The 21,893-nt window shown below is 36.5% G+C and overlaps 1 protein-coding gene across 6 annotated transcripts in view; it reads left to right on the top strand.

The window, feature by feature from the left end:
- dlgap1a (discs, large (Drosophila) homolog-associated protein 1a) overlaps positions 1-21,893 on the top strand; it is a 124,565-nt gene that overhangs the window by 53,285 nt on the left and 49,387 nt on the right. For 5 of the 6 annotated variants that reach the window (XM_055202061.2, XM_055202059.2, XM_055202057.2 and 2 more), the window contains one exon: positions 18,921-19,976. In XM_055202061.2, the coding sequence (XP_055058036.1) occupies positions 18,993-19,976 (984 nt within the window). In that variant the 5' untranslated portion in view covers positions 18,921-18,992. The remainder of the gene's footprint in view (positions 1-18,920; positions 19,977-21,893) is intronic. The other variant, XM_055202060.2, reaches the window with a different exon arrangement.

Raw genomic sequence — 21,893 nt, 5'->3', positions numbered from 1 at the left:
TTAAGTGTAGAATATACATACATACACAAATTAGCAGCTTGATTTTGATTGGCTAGTTAATGCCTCTGTGGCCAAAGCCACATTTCACTCAGCCTGGAAATGAAGTTCCCGTTACAAAGTATACGGTTGATATAATTCGTTGTTTTAAAGAAGAAATAACCAATGAATTTAAAGGTCTTTAGGTTTGTGACATAAAATCTTGAAAATATATTGCATAAGCACTTTATAGTAACTAAACAGTAGTAATTCGTAATAGTCTTTATAAGCAACAGTTTATTACACCTGCATTTTATTGTAGTTTTTTATACAGTATTTCAGTTAACCCTACCACTACATGACATGCAAAACAAACTGGTTGCCTAACAAGTCATAGATAACGGGTTCAATCTCAGTGGACAGACATGTTAACAAACTAAATGTATAGCATTAATCCACTGAAAGTCTCTTGGAATAAAATCATCTGATATTTGTGTAAATGTAAAGGTCAGTCAGATGGTCTTCTCCTGACCAAGTGTGCTATTTCTGCTCAGAATATGCTAATAGTATCTGATCAGAACAAAAGTATTTGTCTTCAACTGATACTCAAGCTCGTAATGAAACACAGTTCCTCCTGTTCTTTTATGTATCATTAAGTTCTGGAGACTTTGCTGTGTGTAGTGAGACTGTAGTAACACATGTACATTGTACTTTTTGCCAGTAAAGTATATGTCATTTACATCATCTGATCCCATTTTTAAATATTTCACATGTGCTGAAATCTAGCACATGATGTCTCTTTGGTATATTTAGTGTACATTTCAATGGTAGTCTTGCTTGTGGACCAGCATTTTTCAGGTGAAGCTTGACCCCAAGGTCTTGCTTGATCACCTAGACAAAAAGCATGGCAGGAATAAAAAATATGGTGGTCTTTTAAAGTTGGTGTTAATGCACACACGTACTTGTGTACATACAGTACTAGTTTGAAAATAAATATGGAAGGGCATAAGTTGGCAACTGAATTACATACAGTATATCATAATTACCCAACCAAATCTGTGAGAGAATGCAAAAGCATTCAAATATATTTTCCTTCCTATAAGTAGATAGTCCGATGGCCGGGGCAGAGATGCATTTTGGTAGCTCGACCTTAATGCACAATAGCGTCGGGCTAGCGATTTTGCGAGCCCTGCTCTTTGTGTTGAGTCTTGTGTTGATTGACTGCTATAATGGACAGGCTATAGAGGCTTTTTGTGGTCTGTATTTCCAGGCTGTAATCAAGGCTTGATTGAAAGCAAAAGCATCACATTTGCTGGGCCCAGAGATAATGCTGGATCCCTGTGGGACCTTCAGCTAATCATTAGAGGATGTGTGTTGACAGATAACATCTGCACTTGCTTAAAATACTTGCATTTACACCTCTACACCTCACCTCAATACTTGTCAGTTAAAAGAGTTAATGCAGTTTTAACAATCAGGCCTTATCCCCTTTGCTAGCTATATTTGTATGCTTCTCATTTGTTTTTGGCTTTTCCCTTTAAATATCAAATCAGAGAACAACACTGTCAAAACGCAAGTTAAGCAAGTTTGTATTCACTTGGTTAAAAAAGAAATATGATCACAGTATCAGAGTTTCTAAATGTTTCAACTTTGTCTCAGATATTTTAGAGATCTCTTTTTTATGTTTTTATGGGAAGCACTAATATTCCCTCTGCAATAAAATCTGCATCTTGCAAATGTTGAAATTGAAAAACTCAAATCAATATATAAATAGATAAATATGGGCTCCATGTTGTTTTTCAAAAGGTTTAATATTGCATACATTTTATTAATTTATTTGGGAAGTATTGGGAGATTGTTTGCTACTGTACTGTTAACTTGATTAGCATTCTTTCCCTGCAAGAAAGGATAAAGATGCACTCTTAAATATCTGGGTTGTTGTTAACCCATGTTGAGTAAATATTGGACAAAATACTTGCTGGGTTAAAATGACGCAATGTTGGGTTGTTGTTACGCAACCATGGGTTAACTTATAATAACCTAAAAGTTGGGTTAAAACTAGGGATGCACCGATATGGAAATTTTGGCCGATACCGATAACCGATAACTCTTTATATTTGGGGGGCGATAACCGATATATATATATATATATATGCCGATAAATATTCATATTATTTTCACAATGAAAAACTCCCAGACTGTGGACATCTTGTCACAGAAAGCACCAATCAAAACTTCACATGGCCAGCAATGAGCAAGTGAAGTGGTTCAACAAACCAAAATAATCCATCATTTATCAGCTTTCATTTATCGGCCTAATTTTGCTATCAGACCGATAACCGATAATATTAAAAATAAGCAATTATCGGCCGATAACGATATGTCGGCCGATATATCGTGCATCCCTAGTTAAAACAACCCAGCATTGGGTAAAAGCTGTGTGTTCTGTCCAATATTTACATGCATGGGTTAAAAACAAGCCAGACATCTTTAGAGTGCAAGTAGATAAAGATGTCTGTCAGAGAGAAAACAAGTAAAAAACAGACTTGGCATGCATTAAAGTGTAGGTAGGGGGTAAAGTCTTGACAAGAAAATGCAGCGTTTTTTTCTGCTTCTCTGTGAAACAATATTAGATTTGAGTTGCTTTCTTATTAAGATTTTAATTGTAGTAGTTTAAGAATATTTATGTAGTGACGAAGAGATGCGAGATGAAAGGCTATAAAAAGGTGTTTGCTCGACATGGTTCATTAGCATTTAGATTTAATGTCTTAAAGGTGCCGTACGTAATTTCTGTGCCACATGCTGCACCAAATGGAATTACAAAAAATTACATTAGTTTCTAGACAGGTTTCCCAAGCTCCCACCATTGGTTTACCAAATGTTGTTATATTCAGCCCACTCAGGCTAAACAAACAGATTGCAATTCCTTTTGGTACCACGGTGATGCAAAAAATACACATTTCACCTTTAACTTTATTATTTACTATCACTGTTGACTTCCAATTCCCTTTGAAGTTTGGCAAAACATCACTGCATGCACACATACTTTGTACCTGTGGTGCAGTTCTGTATTCCAGTAAAAGCAGATGCTTGACTTTACCGGCATGTCATATGAACCTGTTTTAATTGGGAGCATATAGTGTTCATATACAGTCAACAAGGGAGTCAACAAGATACATTTTTATGATGGGTATTGTGGGTTGTTTTATGATTCAAATATATAGAAATAGCCATAAACGACTGAACCCACTATTAGGGGTTTTTCTGATTTTGCTACATAATCTTCCCTATTACTCCAAATAGTTATAATCCCATCCAAAAGCATTTTCCAGCAATTACCCTCATTTAAATTCTGGCTTTATCCATTTCAGTCATTTGGGACTATGGAAACCCTAGTGGAGTAACTCTGTCTTTAAAGTAAAGTCACACTTCTTGGTTTGCACAACATCTGCATTGCAAGGAGTTTTGTTGTTGAGCCAAAAGAAACAGATGTAGTGACAATAATGATCTGCAGTTTAAAGGTAAAAGAGAAAGCTTGGTTTTAAACTAAACACTTGGGGGTGGTTTCCCGGACAGGGCTTATCCTAGTCCCAGACTGAAATGCATGATTGAGTTGCCTTAATTTCAAAACACCTTGCATCTTAACATATATCAGTGCCATTGTTTTGTCTCAAAATGCACATCAGTATTGTTTTGTAAGGTACTACTTAAATGCCCTAAAATAACTAAAGCCTATTCCTGGATTAATCTAAACCCTGCACGGGAAACAGCCGCATCATGGTTAAAGGTAGGATTGGCAATTTTGATAAGGGTAGCAATAGCAAGCTAGCTTTGAAGGCATAAGATCCCACCCTACCTTAAGATGCTCTCCAAATCTGCATCCCTCCAAAAACATAAACTCTGTTTGTCTTTATAGCAATTTTATGTCTTTTCCCTGTTTCATGTCTAATCTGTTTAGTCAGAATGTAAAATAAACACTGTTTGCCTTCCATTCTTGCTTGGTTGGAATGGCATAATGCAGGGTTGCCAAATCCCCCTAACAAAATCGTCCCAATGGCCAATCAAAAGTAGTGATCTCAGCTCAAATACTAAGACCTTGCTTTCCTAAAAAAATAATTTTACATTAAGATTGACAGCTGATGAACAGAAAAAAAGCTGATTTAACCCGCAGAAATTAAACAACCAGCTTTAACAGCTGAAAAGTAGTCCAACTCCATGCCTTAAGATTACTGTTGATGATGGGGCATTGTCTGCACAAGCAGGTTGCACGGCGGTATGCACATAGTATGACAGTTAAGGACGTCTTTTCATTGCATTCAGACAGAATATGTGGTATATTATATAACTGTATATTTAGACCACTTTGGTTAATGATTGCTATCAGGACCTGAAGACATTTCAACCAGCATAACAAAAACATTCTGCACAAAATTGCTTTCCGTGCTTTTAAGGTTAATACGTTACATTTAATAATTCAATACCAAGTGATTGTTTCCACATCTGTGTATTTTTGCATTTTTTCGCATTTTTTCATTGTGAGGGATGCTTGTGTAATGGACTTACATAAATATGGTCAAATGTTATCAGAGCTGAGAGACTCTAATGTGCAACTGCATGCATTATAAGCCAAATAAGCCACAGATTAAACAAATGAGAGGAGAATGATATATAGCACTTTGTGCATAACTAAATTCAAAAATTGCAGAAATCGGCAAACTGTTCAGTGAAGGTCAGATCTATCTTTGTCTGTGTGAATTACAATTTCAACTACACATTAAAGCTATAAAACAAAGTGCATTATGGATAATAAATAGTTGATATAGGACAATCCCACTAAATGTATGGCATTATAAATCTAAAGATATGATCTCATAGATACTTTCCAACGAAAAGTTTCTTCTCTAAACACAAGTCATTGTTTTTTATGGCTGTTACTGACATTGTGTTAGAATGATTGATGCAATTTTCCGGATAAGTTGTTTTAATCAGCTAATGTCAGTGTTTTGCAGACATGACATTGAAACCTTTCAACTGTAGAGGAAAGGGCTCTTATTTACTGCTGTAACGTTTTAGTTTTACATAATTTCCTACGTATTCTTCTCTGTGTTTTCATTTAGTTCGTGGGAAAATTAAGCAGATCGCATTGACTTACAGTATGCGTGCATGGCTTTATTGGGATAGCTAATGACAGCTGCACTGTGTATGTGAGTGTGATACAGCGGTCAGAAATGTACTTTAAAGATCAATTGATTTAATGCTATTTGAATATTAAATGTTTTTTAAAGAATGTCTAAATTCATTAGTGTATTACAGACCCCAGTGACAGGTACTTCTCATGGAGTCATACTCAAGCTGTTTTTAAAAAGAAAAAAAATGTTTTGTGTAAGAACTGTGGCGATTTTTATTAAAATCTGTTACCATGGTGACATTCACCTCTCATCTTTTGAGTTATTTCTGGAACAGAATGTATTTGTACACATACACAGAGAATCCAGTGTAAAACAAACACACAGGTTTCCCTGTTTTGGGGACGTAATGGTTTTTATACTGTACAAACTGTATATTCTATTCCCTAACCCCAACCCTCACAGAAAACTTTCTCCTACTTCAGATTTTTAGGAAACATCATTCTGTTTGATTTATTAGCTTGTTTCCTCATGAGGACCTCAAAATGTCCCCACAAGGTCAAAAAAAATGTACTGGTATTCCTATCTTCCTATCTACAACTTAATGATGACCAAGTACACACACTATATTATCTCCACTGTTTGAAATCACTTTATCTTTTCTACTGTCCATAGTTTAGACTCTTAAAGATGCTAAGCGATACCATGGAATAACTATTTTGGCCATATGGTTCCATAAAGAGACTTAAAGGCACACTCCACTTTTTTGAAAATAGGCTCATTTTCCAGCTCCCGTAAAGTTAAACAGTTGATTTTTACCGTTTTGGAATCCATTCAGCTGATCTCCGGGTCTAGCGGTACCACTTTTAGCATAGCTTAGCACAATCTATTGAATCTGATTAGTCTATTAGCATTGCGCTAAAAATAACAAGTTTCAATATTTTTCCTAAAATTCTTTAAAATTTGACTTTTTGTGGTTACATTGTGTACTAAGACTGACAGAAAATAAAAAGTTGTGATTTTGTAGGCAGATATGGCTAGGAACTATACTCAAGACTTTGTTGCCGTAACATGACTGCAGGAGGCACAATGATATTACGCACTTCCAGAAAATAGTCCCCTGCTATTGAAAGTTCCCAAGGGGACTATTTTCAGTTAACTTTATAGCAGGGGACTATTTTCGGGAAGTGTTTAATATCATTGCGCCTCTTGCAGCCATGTTACGGCAGCAAAGTCCTTGATTATTACACCGGAATGAGAGTATAGGTCCTAGCCATATCAGCCTAGAAAATCACAACTTTTCACGTTTTAAATGGTAAAAATATCAAAACTCTTTAGTTATGTTTTAGCTCTATGCTAATGGTCTAATCAGATTCAATGGATTATGCTAAGCTATGCCAAAAAGTGGTAGCGCCAGACCCGGAGATCAGTTAAATGGATTCCAAAACGGTAAAAATCAAATGTTTAACTCTAGGAGAGCTGGAAAATAAATATTTTCTATAAAAGTGGAGTGTCCCTTTAAGCTCCCTTATTGTTTAAGGGTTGATTCTGATTAATTCACAAAAGTTTCCATGTAGTGCAAAAAGATTATTTAGACTATAAAAAGCTAACAAAAAGAAAATCTTACTCAAAGGAAACTTTTACTAAATTGCTTTTTAAATGGACTTTTCGGTCCTTAATTTTTTTAAGAGAGTAGAAGACTGCTGGGTTTACATAAAAGGGTACATTAACATATTCATGATACATGATAAGGGCATATTTAAGGAGATGTGTAATAAAAAAGGAGAGTTAGATTTAATATAGAAAGTTTAAAACTATTTTACATTTCATGATTTTACATTTCATTTGATGTGTGTGCGTGCGTGCGTGCGTGCGTGTGTTAATACATGTTAACGAAATACAAAGTTACAAATTCAAAAGTCTTGAGATTTGAGTTATTGTCTCCAACTGAAGTCTCTTTTTCTTGCACTACAATGCATGCAAGGATTGTAGGCAACAGTTTATTTCCACAGCGAGTTGACGTGGACTTGATGCACATTATTATAATTCTGCCCGCTTCTGACTCACAGCTTGTAAGTAGTCTATGTTTTTATATTTAAAGAATTTGCTACTGACTATTCAATTCATGATTCAAACGCACCTGTTTGGTGTTTCTATGATGCAGACATGGTTTTATGTTTTACTAACTTTACCCTACCAATCTGTTACGTCTTGCTTAAGCCGTGCTGGCAAATTTGATCGTTCAGCTTGGTCAGCTGCGTTTTCTGGATCAGATTCGGGCTTGCATTAATAAGGTAGTAAGGACAAGCTGATCTTCCAAATATGGTAAGATGTGTCACGTTTTCGGAACACACTTGAGGTATTCGGCCAATCACAATGCACTGGATAGCTGGCCAATCTGAGCACACCACATTTTCTCAGAACGATAAACTTTGTAGAAATCGTGGTTCAGAGAGGCCGGGCATAGAGGAGCAAAAACATTGTAAAATATGTGGAAAATAATGAGGTTTTTTTTTAAAGTATAAAGCATGCAAACACATTGCATTAAACCAAATGCACAAAATAAAGTTATTTTTAGCAACGTAATAGGTCCTCTTACACAGAATATTGCCATGTTTGAGGGCACATGATATACAGTAAAACCTGTGTCAGACCAGCATCATCTGTGTTCTTTTACATTACTGTGCTTCATACAGTAACATCTAAATTGGGTTTATTCAGTTCAATGATTGGATCTGACACATGTTAGTTGTACAAGTAGTATCTATTTTTAATCACATGTATACCCTTTTCAATAAATGTTTGTTTGCTTTCCGTAATGTTTATCTGTGCCCCACTATTTGCACGCAGCCCTGTTACCACACTTTTACCCTAAAAATATTATAAACCATTTAGTTGGCTCATACTACAGCATGGTGGTAAAACCTTTTAAAATTCTAACTTTCTGAAGGGTAGGCACCTTTAAAATTGCAATTTGTTGAGAAGAAATAAAAATACACCCTTAAAATTGATTTTAGCAGCATTGGTTCAACCAGTGGTGCGAATCTGAGGCAAGACCAATATTTGTTAGTTGAACATTTTATGCCATGTACACTCTCAGAAAATAAAGTTACATAAGCTGTCAATTGGGTAGTACCCTTTCAAAAGGTACACCTTGTACCTAAAGAGTACATATTTGCACCGTAAGGGGCGGTTTCCCGGACAGGGGTTAGATTAATCCAGGACTAGGCCTTGGTTATATTAGGACATTTAAAGGAACAGTATGTAGGATTGTGGCCAAAACTGGTACTGCAATAACAAAACTTGTGGCTAAAACTGGTACTGCAATCACACAACTGGTGGCCAATACACAAAATGACAACATAAACATCAGTTGAGGGCTGCAACTCCACTTTTTAAATGACAATATCCTGGCCGGACCACTGTTGTCAGTGATATAAGTATTTGAAATGAAAATGATTTCTTAATGTCCAGTGACATATCAGGGCCATTTTATGATTAATTGATATAAATTTCTTACATACTGTTCCTTTAAGTAGTTTTTACAAATAAACCTCACAAACTGATATGTCAGTATAATGTGTTTTTAACCTTGGAGAACCCACAAGGTCAAATTTGGCTGCTGTTAATTGCTGCTACCCCAAATCTTTTTGGGTTCTCCAGTGTTAAATGAAGGCATCTTAAACATGCATTTAAGTCTGGGACTAGGAAAAGCCCTGTCAGGGAAACCACCCCAAAAGGTTTATTTGGGAACAAATGTATACATATCTGTACCTAAATTGGAAAAAAAATTCTGAGTGTACTGAGTTTAAAAACTCTGACAGGTATACTTAGAAACACTGATAAAATTTGATATGCTTTCAAAATTTTTACAGATACCAAAATATGATACCTGGTCTGTTGAATGTCCCTACCTCGAAAACATTTCCACAGTAAAGGGATTAGGAGGAAAGACAAATGGAGAAAATACTTTTAATGCACCCTCACAAAAACATAGATGTGTGAAAGGATTTGGAGAAAAATAACAAATTCCAAGTGTATTCCAGAGAAATAATTCATTGAAAATATTTCTGGGTAAAACTAAAAGAGATCTTACCACAAAAACATTCGTAGTTTCACTTTTTACATTTATTTCGCTGTAATAATGATAAAGGTCTGTCAGTAGCAGTTCTGTTGTGATGTGTGCATGTGGGGTAATTTGTCATGAATTGGATATGAAAGACTTTATGCAAGGTACACGGTTGTAAAAATTGATTGTCAAAAAATCACGATCGATTTTCTTAGCACGATCGGAGAGTAACAGAAGTATATTAAGATAAACAATGCCTACAAATTAACTTTTATCCGAAGGACATGTATGTGTGTTCACTGGGTTCAAACCAATTACCTTTTGCACTGCTAACACGAAGATCTACCACTGAGCTATACAGGGCCTTGACTTATATTTTTGCATTTAGCATAAAATGTTATCCAATGTGGCTTAAAATAAATTCCAAATGTAATTTTTTATAGTTTGTGTTACCTTGGGTTTCGAATCTATGACATTGGTGTTGTTTGTGCCCCATCTTATCCAAACACTCAGTGATAAGCTTAGGGTAACAAAATAAGCAAAGCCACAGGGTAACAACATAAGCGAAGCCTTTCTATCTTGGCTCTTCATGAGGATCAATTAAAAACTATTAGTATCACTAGCTTGTGCTTTTTAAAGACCCACAGGAGAGTCCATAGTCAAGAAAACCAGATCAGTTTGACACATTATAGCCTCCACACCCATTCTCTCTCTCCCTTTCACTTTCCTTTATCTCCTCCTCTCTGTTCGTCTGATGCCTGCGTGGGAAGAGAGGAAATCTATTTAAGTTAAGGTTATTTTTGGCTCACAGGAAGTCTGCAAACAGAGGCTTTTGAGTCACCAAAATGCACAATAGGCCTTCGGATTGATTAAATAGCTCGACATCCTCAATACTGCTAAAGCTGTGCCAACTAATTACACAAGTATTGAAATATCTACAGACAAATCCAAACTATACCTCTTTCTGCTCAATACCTTGGAATAGCCCAAAGATATCCCAGATATAATGCATGGCTTGTCATAATGGTTTGTTTCTCTTCGCAGAACATTATGAACATTTTCCCTGCATTATCATTGCTCATATGTAATGCATTTGTTCCTGAAAGCTAATTTGTTTTCTTTAAACAATGGATAAATGTCAGATAAATATTGGATTACGTACAAATCAGATTTCGCCCTATTATCCTTCTCCTTTGTATGCCATCCATCATACTGCCTCTAGTGGTGCACCACCAGAATGTAATCGATATTACCCTGACCTACATCTATATCAGCTCATCATTCTCCATATGGGAATGTGTGTTACTGTATGTGTGTATGCGGTACTTCTACAAGCACTTTTATGTACCATGTTTTGATTTAACTATGAGATTTTTTGACATTAAGCCAGATTAACTAACAGCTTGCACAGCGCAAACCATAATTTTGGCATAAATTAGCGACTGTCAGGATTTACTAAAGACATGCAGTGGATAATTTGTGCTGAAAATGTGTGGTCTAGTTATTTTTGCATATGCATTTTTAGGAGTTTCCATTTCAGACGCAAAATTTTTGGGAGGAGATTATTTAAATGATTCACGCAACCCATTTACTAATATTTGTGCGTGTGATATTACTAGTATTTGCGTAATTATTTAACACAGAAAAAGCGTTTAAAAATGGCAGCAATTGTTGCTGATAGAAGAGGCTTCACTGAGATCAGAGAGAGTTTTGAACAATGCAGAGGATTGTTCTAACATCTAACAGTTTATTTGGAGGAACATATTATTCAAAAATATTGTTCGGAGGAAATAAAAAAAATAAAAAAGGGTCACTAGGAGAAGTCACACAATATCAGGTGTTTCAAAACTGCTTGTAAACCTTAATTTTTGTATATTTAAATGTATATATAATAAAAAATATATCAAAATCTAAATAAATAAATATATAAAAATAATGACACACAGTGCATACATATATATTCTAGGGGTGGGCCGATACGATATTCAATGTCGATATTAGTCCGACGTTGGCGGAAATTGCCGGATCGAATATTGTAGAAGTCGGGGAGTACAATCCGATCCAATACCAACACAGACCTTGTCATGGCAACTTTGGGTAAAGCGTGACTTGCTGAGCCACATGAAATTGCACAAAGTTTCACTTTAAATTGTCCAAAGTTACACTTTAAATTTCATTTAGAATTTTTGTGCTGACTAACTAAAAATGTTGCTATTAGTCTGTTTGAAACACTTAAAAATAAAGCAGCAGTATTGCACAATGTTTCATTAAGTCTTTGCACAGTTGCACAGTATATTGTAGTGCTGCCTCACGATTAGTCACGACTAATCGTTTGCAGAATAAAAGTTTTTGTTTACATAATATATGTTGGTGTTATGTGTATAATAATTATGTATTAATACACACACGCGCACACACATACACGCAAGTATTTAATTAAGAAACATTTGCATGTGTATATACATGTTTATATTTATATATAATCTATATTATATATAAATATAAATATTTATTATATAAATATCTTTTTTTCCTAAAATTATACATGTATGTGTGTGTATTTATATAAACATAATTATTATACACAGTACACTCACATATATTATGTAAACAAAAACTTTTATTCTGCAAACGATTAGTCGCGACTAATCGTGAGGCAGCACTAGTACATTGTTTGAGTTCTGTAGCTCTGTTTAAGCTTTTTGTATGGCTTACAAATGTGTTTTTGCAGCTTAATTGATTAAAAGGGTGATAGAGATGGTATTGGATCGGTATTGACAGATACTCAAGGTTGTGGTATCGACATCGGTATCAGACACGAAAAAGTGGTATCGAAAAAGTAAATCTGACCCTAAGTGTCTTAGCCTTAATTTTTTTACTTTGATAATTACTTTTATGTATGTATTATGTTTTACATGTCCCAAATGCTGTACTTATAAACCTAGACTATCAAAACTGTAATTCTGACATGCCTACAATTGTTGAGTGCACTTAAACACGCGCACACACAGACGGAGGACGAATTCCAAATGGCGCTTCGGGAAGAAGATGCCGCATAAACAGTTGCCCCGCATAAAGTAAAAATTACGTTGTTTTTCAGTGCTTTATTCACCAAATGTATTTGAAACATGTGCAAATGATCAATTTTCACCCTATTTAAATATGTGTATTAATCCGCAAATCGCAATTAGCTAGCCGAACCGTGGGTCGTGATGTCTACAGATCACGGATCAACTGCGATCCATTACACCACTAATTAGTATTACAAAAACAAACATCTTGAGATATTTGGTAACCTACAATATTTACCTCTTATGATTGAGCATTAGAGACCTGGGCTTGAGTAGGCCACTTGCTGGTGGCAAGCTGCTCATTTCTCCGATGAGTCAACGACGACCGGAAGTGAACTTTACCGAGTATTGCACAGAAATCTTGTGGAAGAACCAAAAAAATAACAGTATTAACCGGTTACCATTATTTTAAATGAATGATTCTGTTTCGGAACATATATTTTTTGAAAGTTTCTGGACTTGTTTCTGTTCCTTGCAAAACGTTAAAAGTTTCGTTTTCGTTCCGTGAACCGGTTCAAAGCCTTGGTCTCAGGTATGCCCAGAATGGTTCTAGTTTCAGGTCCAAATACCCAAGATGATTTATTACAACATGTTAAAAAGCCAATTTTGGGGTATGTATGAAAAAGTGCTGTTTTTGTGTGTCTCTTTTAATGCAAATGAGCTGCTGCTCGAAATTATGACCTGACGGTCTTCGGATGGCAGGGCCTGCGCAAAGTTTGCTCAGAAAAAACAACAGCTTATCCCACGAGACTGTTTAGCTTTTACAGGGATTTAAAAAAGAGTGGCAGATTTGTATCATTACCTGGTGGTTGTGTACACACATTTATCTTCAAACAACATCTAAAAGTACATTTCTCATATTAGGTGATCATTAAATTTAATGTTAAATATTAAAAGCTTAAAACTGTAATAAAACTGTAATAATTTAAACAGTTACTAAAAAAGATCATGCTTAATTTACTCTATCGTGTAAAAATGATTTTCATTCATTAAAAAAATACCCACAATTGTGCTTGCTATGTCCCTCATCCACATGGTTTTCCTTTTTTTGCCTGAACTTTTCATAGTTATGTTGTTACCAAGGATACAAGCATTACTAAAAAGAGCCTAATATAAAATAATGTGCGTTGTGAGAGCTTATGTACCTATTGCCTAGCTGAAGAAACACATTTGTGTTTGGTATCATATACTGTTTGTGTGAGCATGCATGCATGTGTATGCAGATATAGAGGACTCTTATGTCTGTAGACTGCAGTTGATAAATGAGCAATGGGGGAGAGTCAAGTCTCTCATCCCCTGCTAGGAGTATAGTGAGATTAGGGCTTTTGGAAGGCCATATATGTCTTTGATGTCTGTCAACCAAACAGGGGTGGATAGGCACAGTAGGCATCGATGCATGAAGGTAAATGTGGCTTGTAAAGACTTCACAAGTTATGGATCTTTCTGGGGTTTGACACTGAGAGTCATGAGAGAACTGATGATGGATCACATCTCTTAAAGTTGAGCAGACAGAGAAGTTAGCACTGGAGTTTTCTCTCATGCTTTTCAGTGAAGATATTACATATTACATAAATGTAAGTATCACAATACAGAAGCACCATTTAGTAAATGAATAAAAAATGTCTAACTAATTTCACAACATAAAATAGGAATGAAATATTATAGTTCATTGTTTTGTAAATAGTTATATTTTAAATATCACTTATATTTTAGTATGAATGTTGTCATGCACACAATATATCACGTATTTCCATAATCATTATTATATATAGTAATTAGAATTGATGAAATAGCACCTATATAAATGAGAATTTAAAAAATGTCCTGTGGGGTTTGGCTCGTTCAACTTAGCTTCCAAATTATACATTTACAAAAAAGCTAACTCTTAAAACAACCTTGTACTGTTCATACATTTCTTTAATGTAGGGGTTTATTTTTATGTCTATTAGTTAGATATTTTTTTATTGTGTTAGGTGCTTATAAAAGTATGCAGTATAAATGTGTAAATATTACCACACTAGTAAGTACTTTAGACAGTTAGAAAGTACTGACATGCCATATGCTTTTGGAAGTCCACAGCGTTAAATCTGTGGAGAAACTCACAATTTATCATAGTAATCCCATTCTGTTACAACTACTGTCTGTACAAGAGTTCAGAGTCAGCTATAATTTCAAGCATTACTGCCTGAAGTTGTTCGCATTTTCCACATTTTCCATCCAAATTCTTTTTATTGCTATGTGTCCAGATATTTTACTTCAGTGTAATTCTTACTATTCAGTAGATTTTAATTACTACTAACTGTATAGTGCATTGTTTGTTTTAATTATTATTGTTTGTATAATTATTATATTAAGGTAATTATTATGTACTTTAAATAATAGAATTTAAAAAATAAATAAAATAAAGACTTTTAGAGGGGTGGAGTTACTTGTACATAAAAATAAAGTCACAAAACATTTAAAAAAAACCTTATGATTGACTTTTTATATTATACAACAATACTACTATTTTACTACTTAATACTACTATTTACTATTTTAATAATACACATCTTGCAAATTGTGCAAGGGGGATGCAGACTTGAAGAACTGCTACTTCACTATATACTTTCTTGTATGTATATTATTTTATCTTATTCGTTATTATTTATTTCTCTTTTCTCTGTCTGTTCAACAACAGTGAGGTGACTCTTTTGTCCCCAGAGATTAATTACTTACGCAGCATAACCTCTCTCATTATTACTGGAGAAAAAGACAGATGGATATATTTCATGCAAGACTGCAGTAATAAAATCTACTGTATAGTTTTTTATCACCTATATAGTCTGGACCAACATGCCAAATCCAATGGGTTTAAGCCATTGGTTTAACTGTAATACTGATGACTAGAACCACCAAAGATCTCATGATAAAAATGTTACTGAGATCTGAGTCACAATACATTATAATATTACTATTATTTTTTGTGTTGCAATACTGTACATCTGCAAGTACTTTTTGATTTAATATGTTTACTGTCTGTATCAGCATAGCATCACATACAGAAGTTTTGAATAAAACCTAATGTTTTCTGTTAATGCAAAGTATAATTTTAACTTTAAGATTTTTGTACATAAACTTTTAAACAATAGACTGCAAAAAGATAGACAACGTGTCTCCATAGACTTCCATTGTAAAAAACAAACAAAGCCAAAATATCTCATGGCCGCTGACATCTTGCGCCAGTGACGTCATTTGGAGCCAGATTCTGCGCAGTATTGAGCGTGAGGTGGAGCCGCAGTATCAAGGCCCCGCCCATTTTTCATTTGACTCAATCACAAACACCCAAATCAAGTCCTCACACCCCTTTTTAATAACATTTAATAACCAACTTAAACTACACTTATTAGACTTAAAAGTACATCAACATGATAAGAAATAATTTAAACAACACAGACACATTTTTTTAAAGTGATTCATGTTAGCCTTCTTTTACACTACATGACAAGCTGCTGTATCTGCAATATAAATGCATTGAGAAAGGCATGCCTGAAATAGTGTCACAGTGATGCGAATGCTAGAAGAACACTCACTATCCATCTTAGGAAAAGGTGGGTGGCAGGTGTTAGTCTCCATTAGAAAGATTTCACAGGGAATCACATAGCGGCCAATCCACGCTCCACCTGTCACAATGACCTGTTTCCTTTTCCATGCAGTATGTGATTCCAGAATGTGAGTTATGAGAGCTGTTAATTTTCTCATGTGGCACCTCTCCAGAAAATAGCAGCTAATCGTATAGCAGATAGTATGATGATCTACATATGTGGGCCAAGCAATAATACAGTTTTGTCATTTCTTTTTTATGTTTTTTTTTTTTTTATTCAATTTTGTGATATTGTGGTTTCATTATGTTATTTACTTAAATCTTTATTAAATTTTGGTGATTTCTAGAATAAAAAAAATGTATTAACATATACCGTACATGGTATCATGAGGTAAAATTGCACAAAAAATCTTAACCCTCCACCTTAAATGTATACTTTAAGTTTTTTAAATGTTTAATTAATTTAATTATTCATCTTTTACTTAAAGTTTATTTAATTTATTAGATGTTACACTGAAAAAAATAAAGGCTGGATTTACTTAAAAAATGGGATGCAAAAATTATGCACTATAATTTTAAGTACTGTATTACATGGAAATTTAAGCAATTTATGCAATTGTAAAACTTACTTAAAAAGTGGATGCAAAAATGATGCACTATATTTTTAAGTACATTCAGTGTATTATTTTTTTACAGTGTATTTTTATATTAAATGGATCAATTCCTTGTCATTAATTATTTATTATGAGTATTTTGTTAAAGAGTATAGGACCTTTGTTCATTTCAGCATGTAAATGAAGATATTTTTGATGAAGTCCCACAGCTTTCTGAACCCTTATAGACAGCAACGCAACTCACAACTTTCAAGGCCCAGAAAGATACATCATTACATTAGATGTGACTAATTCATGAAGTGAAATGTGAATACAGTAATGTGCTTAAAAAGTAAGTCTCCTGGCTTTAGGAAAGCAGCACATGCATGTGATAAGCACCAGCATAGATATATTTCTGTCTGACATTTAAAAACATGCATGCAGCTCTGAAAGCTCTTGCATTTTATAAAAAAAATTATTTGTCTTCCGAAGACAAACAAATGTCTTATGGGTGTGAAATGACATGAAAGTAAGTAATTAACATTTTCATTCTGGGCTTTAACTAAATGTTTGATAGTCAAGTGTATACAATTTTATTGGAGTATAATCTATTTTGAGGACAATAAAACTTGGAAAATATTACATATATTATATTCTAAATATTTAATAATTTCCCCCATTTTGTGGTTTCTTTTCTTCTTACTGAAAAATCCAGCTAAGACCAGCATAAGCTGGTGAGCTGGTTTTAGCTGGTCTCCAGCTTGGTTTTAGCTGGTTTTGCTGGTGTAGAAAGCTGGTTTTGCTGGTGTAGCAAGCTGGTCTAGCTGTGTTTTGGTCACATTTTAAGCTAGTCTAGCTGGACTTAGCTGGTCAGGCTGGAATACCAGCTGGCCCACCAGCATGACCAGCTTTGTCAGGCTGGGAGGACCAGCTTAAACCAGCTAAAACCAGCTACCAGCTTATGCTGGTTTTAGCTGGATTTTTCAGTAGGGTTTTTTCATGTAAAGCGGCCTTGAACCAATTCAGCAGTAAAAAAGCGCTGTATGAATAAATTCGACTTGACTGGATGTCACAATAAAAATTGCCCATCGAAACATGGACAATGGAGCTTTTTCATATAATATCTGTCTTAGTGATATCTGTTGTTTGAATAGATTATGGAGAAATGATACTGGCATGCCTGTGAAAAGACATTCATGCTGTCAGTGTGAACCCCAGTGCTGTGTGAATCAGTGCTGTCTAAAGATGTGTTGTAAATGAGCTTCCGGTTTGTGTGTGTTGTGCGTTTGTGAGTAGGTGTTTGAGATCGGTGGCTTTGCGATCCAAGCAGCGACAGCCCCCTCCCATTAGAATGTCACAAGGCCCAATAATAACCTCTCTAATAACAGGGTTTGCTCTCTCTCTCACTTTCTCTGTCGCTCTGTCCTTCTCTTTTTCTCTCTCTCTCTCTCTCTCTCTCTCTCTCTCTCTCCTCCCTCTTTTCTCAGAACGAATGTACTTCTTCATATCCGACGTCATGCAATTAGTGTGGCTGAATAAGGATATGCTCACCATCTGCAATTACCCAGATTGGGCTGTGTGCCTTACAAAAAGCTCAGCGTTTCCACCAAAAATATGAAGTTACACACTAGCTATATCATAAAGATTGATTCATGAGGCTAACAGAAGCTGTAAAGGTGTTTATCTTAGCTAATTTTTGCTTAGAATATGTAACCTGGCTGCTCGATAAAAGGAGAATCTGTCTTCATTTTTGTCAGTTTATTTCAAACAATCGTACGGTGCGAGCTTTCCAAGAAGAACGTTGATGAACAGCCGTGCTCTGATGGTATCTGAAAAGATGTCGGTATAAAAAGAAAATGAGATTTTCTCGATTCAGTGGTGCTCTGAATAATGATCAGGCTTCATGCAGAATTGCAATAGGTGCCTTACTAGATGTAGTGCTGGCATGCGTAGCCTTAATGAAGGCATGAGCCAATCACAGCTCATCGCACACTATTAAGCACTCGGATGAAGAGCAGCTCAAAGTAGTTATGACTGAACACTGCGGGGGTTGTCGAACAGTGTGACGAACAAGATCTTTAAACCTGGAGAACAAGATCCCGGCTCCAAAACAGAAATCCTCTAAACAAAGGTCTGGAAGACCTTAAACCTGCTCTTATATTTTGGAATGCTTCTTCACTGTTTCACCTTTTTCTATTTTTATTCATTCTTCTGCATTTTAGTATCTGAGATGATCTCTCAACCCTGAACAATTCCTTGTATAAGGTCCATTTAAGTGCTATCAGACAAAAACATTTTAAAAGCCTGTCTGTTTCTTGGTAATTGCAAAAATATATCTTCTTTCAAGTTAAAGGTATTTTTAACAGAGCACTGTGGTTGGTACAGTACATGATGTCCTGTGCAAAGTGGTGTTTGTAAAAGCGTCAGACCTTTTATTAAAGCTTTAGATATAAAGCCCAAAGCACAACCAACTGAAAATGTCTTTCTCTGTGTTCCCTGCAGACTGACAGGTCAGTTTGGAGCCATACTGCGCGTGGATGCCTCCGACCCTCGCTGGATGATTCCATCTCTGTGATGAAAGGCTTATCCAGTAGCCGTAGCCACCATCAGATGGTGGCCTGCGACCCCTCTTTTGACTCCATGGGTCACCACTTGGACCACAAGCCCTACCTCATTAGCCAAATCGACAACCCCCACCCGACCGAACACTCATACTACAACCAGAGAAGCCCCTACCAGCCTGATTGCGTGGTGCCTTACGGGACCTTTCCCCGCCGACATTACAACTCTCAGCACGAACTGAAAGATGAGACCGCTGTGGTTCCCTACACTGGGGGAGGTGTCCAAGCCAACAAGGGCCAGTGCGTCCCCGTCCCCCTGTTGGATCACTACGACCGGCAACTCCCAGTGCCTCGGGACGGCTATCACACGCTACAGTACAAGCGTGCCGCCGCAGCCTTGGAGCAACGGAGCGACAGTCCCGGACGAATCCGGCACCTGGTGCACTCCGTTCAGAAGCTCTTCACCAAGTCCCACTCGCTAGAAGGCCCCCACCACGCTCATGCCCACGGCAAGGGCAGCATGAACGGAGGCAAGGCCAGCCCCGACGGAGAGCCTCCCGCCATTCGGCACCGCAAGCGCAGCAAGAGCAGGGAGCGATGCAAGTCTGCCGAGCCCAAGAATCGGACGCCGCCATCCGGCTACTGGAGCTCCGACGAATTGGAACGCGAGGCCTGCCTGTTCCACCACGGACCACCCGGCATCATGACCATGGGACGTCACCCGGATAAGTCACAGTCGCAGTACTTCCTGGAGTCCTACAACACCATTAACGACCAGGCGCTTAAAAACTCCCGCAGCAGCAACGATATAGGAAAGTGCTCGACGTGCATGCCGCTGAGTGTGGACGCTACACAGCTCGTGAAGAAGAGCTCGTGGTCGTCCTCTCTCACGGTGAGCAGAGCACGTCAAGTCTACCAGAAGGCCTCGGTAAATGTAGATAAGGCTCTAGTGAAAGCAGAGGCTTGTCAGCAGGAGCGCTCATGCCAATTCTTGCAGGTATGCAAAAAGCCTTTCGATTCTCCCCTACACCCACATGCTCACCTAACCCACCTCCACCTTTCCACCACCCCTCCTCTTCCTCCTCTTCTCTGGAGAGCCTCCAGTTTTGATTTGAGTTCTGCTGAGAAGTAAGTGCAAATCACTAGCTGCCTTACTTTCTATTTAGCTGACAAGCATCTGTTTGGATCCATTTGATCTCAGACTGGTATTATTTTACTATTTGAAACGTGGAAATCACATTGTTTTACCAATATTTTACAGAAAGTTATTTTATAGCTATCTTTGTGTGTGTTTGTGCGTCCGTGTGTGTGTGCGCACGTATGTCTGTGTGTACGCAGGCGAGGTGAATAGCTGGCATGAATAGGAAAAGTTTATTGTAAAGAGTGTAAGGTTTGTTTATAAGATAGCAGTTCAAGTCTGAAGTCTTAAAGGAATATTCCATTTTCTTAAAAGAAAAATCCAGATAATTTACTCACCACCATGTCATCCAAAATGTTGATGTCTTTCTTTGTTCAGTCGAGAAGAAATTATGTTTTTTGAGGAAAGCATTGCAGGGTTTTTCTCATTTTAATTGTCTTTAATAGACACCAACAATTAATACTTAACACGTAACAGTTTTTTTCAACGGAGTTTCAAAGGACTATAAACAATCCCAAACGAAGCATAAGGGTCTTATCTAGCAAAACAATTGTCATTTTTGACAATAAAAATAACAAATATCCACTTTTAAAGCACAACTTCTCGTTTAGATCCGGTCGTCATGCGCTAGCGTGACCCGACGCAATACGTCCTGACGTCAAGAGGTCACAGAGGACGAACGCGAAACTCCGCCCCAGTGTTTACAAGTGTGTTGAAAGAGGAACGTTCCTACGTTGTTGTATGTCAACTGATACTAATTAATGTCTTTTTGTCAGTTTATTGTTTCCAATGTTCCGCAAATGTGCGTTTTATATATGTAACACGTGACCTCCCTACGTCACTAAGCATTTACGTTAGGTCGCGCTGGACCGGACCTAAACGAAAAGTTGTGCTTTAAAAGTGTATATTTGTTGTTTTTGTTGTCAAAGATGACAGTCGTTTCGCTGGGTGGGACCCTGGTGCCTCGTTTGGGATCGTTTATAGACCTTTGAAAGTATTGATTGTTGGTGTCTATTAAAGTCCATTAAAATGAGAAAAATCCTGCAATGTTTTCCTCAAAAAACATAATTTCTTCTCGACTGAACAAAGAAAGACATCAACATATTGGATGACATGGTGGTGAGTAAATTATCTGGATTTTTCTTTTAAGAAAATGGAATATTCCTTTAACACTCCTCATTGTTAGAAAAATAGAAACAAGTAACATCTGTGACCCTGTCTGTGAAAACCAGGCTAAATAAAAAAAAAAATAACCATGATATCTAATATTGACTGAGTAAGGTCATGAAATCAATGATTGGAATCAAAGTTTTGATGCTTTTAATCCCATTGTTAGTTTATGAATCTTCAACCTGGATTTCACAGGAAGGGTCACATACCTGTATGTTAGAAAGAGAGAAAAATCCTTTTTTTTTTGTTTTTCATTCAAACCTGTTCTCATTTCTCTGGTACCCATCACTGTACAATCTTCAAAGTATGAACGAAAAGACAAAAGATGTTGCGTTATACATGCGTTCAATGAAAAAAAACGACAGAAGATCTTAAGACCACCTGCAGCGCACGGTGAATCAGAGTTTGCACGTGGGCAGCCACATACTAATTCAGAGGCTAAATTGAGCTGGCAGGATGTCTCACATGTTCTCTATTATGCGCTGTCAATACAAAGAATAATTGGCATCTTTCTTCAGGGCTAAATCCGGACCCCAGTTGCCATAGTAACCGTGAGTGACAGGGCTTGCACTGTGCAATGCGCGAGTTCCTGTTTTAGAGGCTTGC

This window comes from Misgurnus anguillicaudatus, chromosome 2 (genome assembly GCF_027580225.2).
Source record: "Misgurnus anguillicaudatus chromosome 2, ASM2758022v2, whole genome shotgun sequence".
In the NCBI taxonomy this organism is placed as follows: domain Eukaryota; kingdom Metazoa; phylum Chordata; class Actinopteri; order Cypriniformes; family Cobitidae; genus Misgurnus; species Misgurnus anguillicaudatus.
The sequence above is the reverse complement of the archived record's forward strand: the minus strand, read 5'-3'. Positions and strand labels throughout refer to the sequence as shown.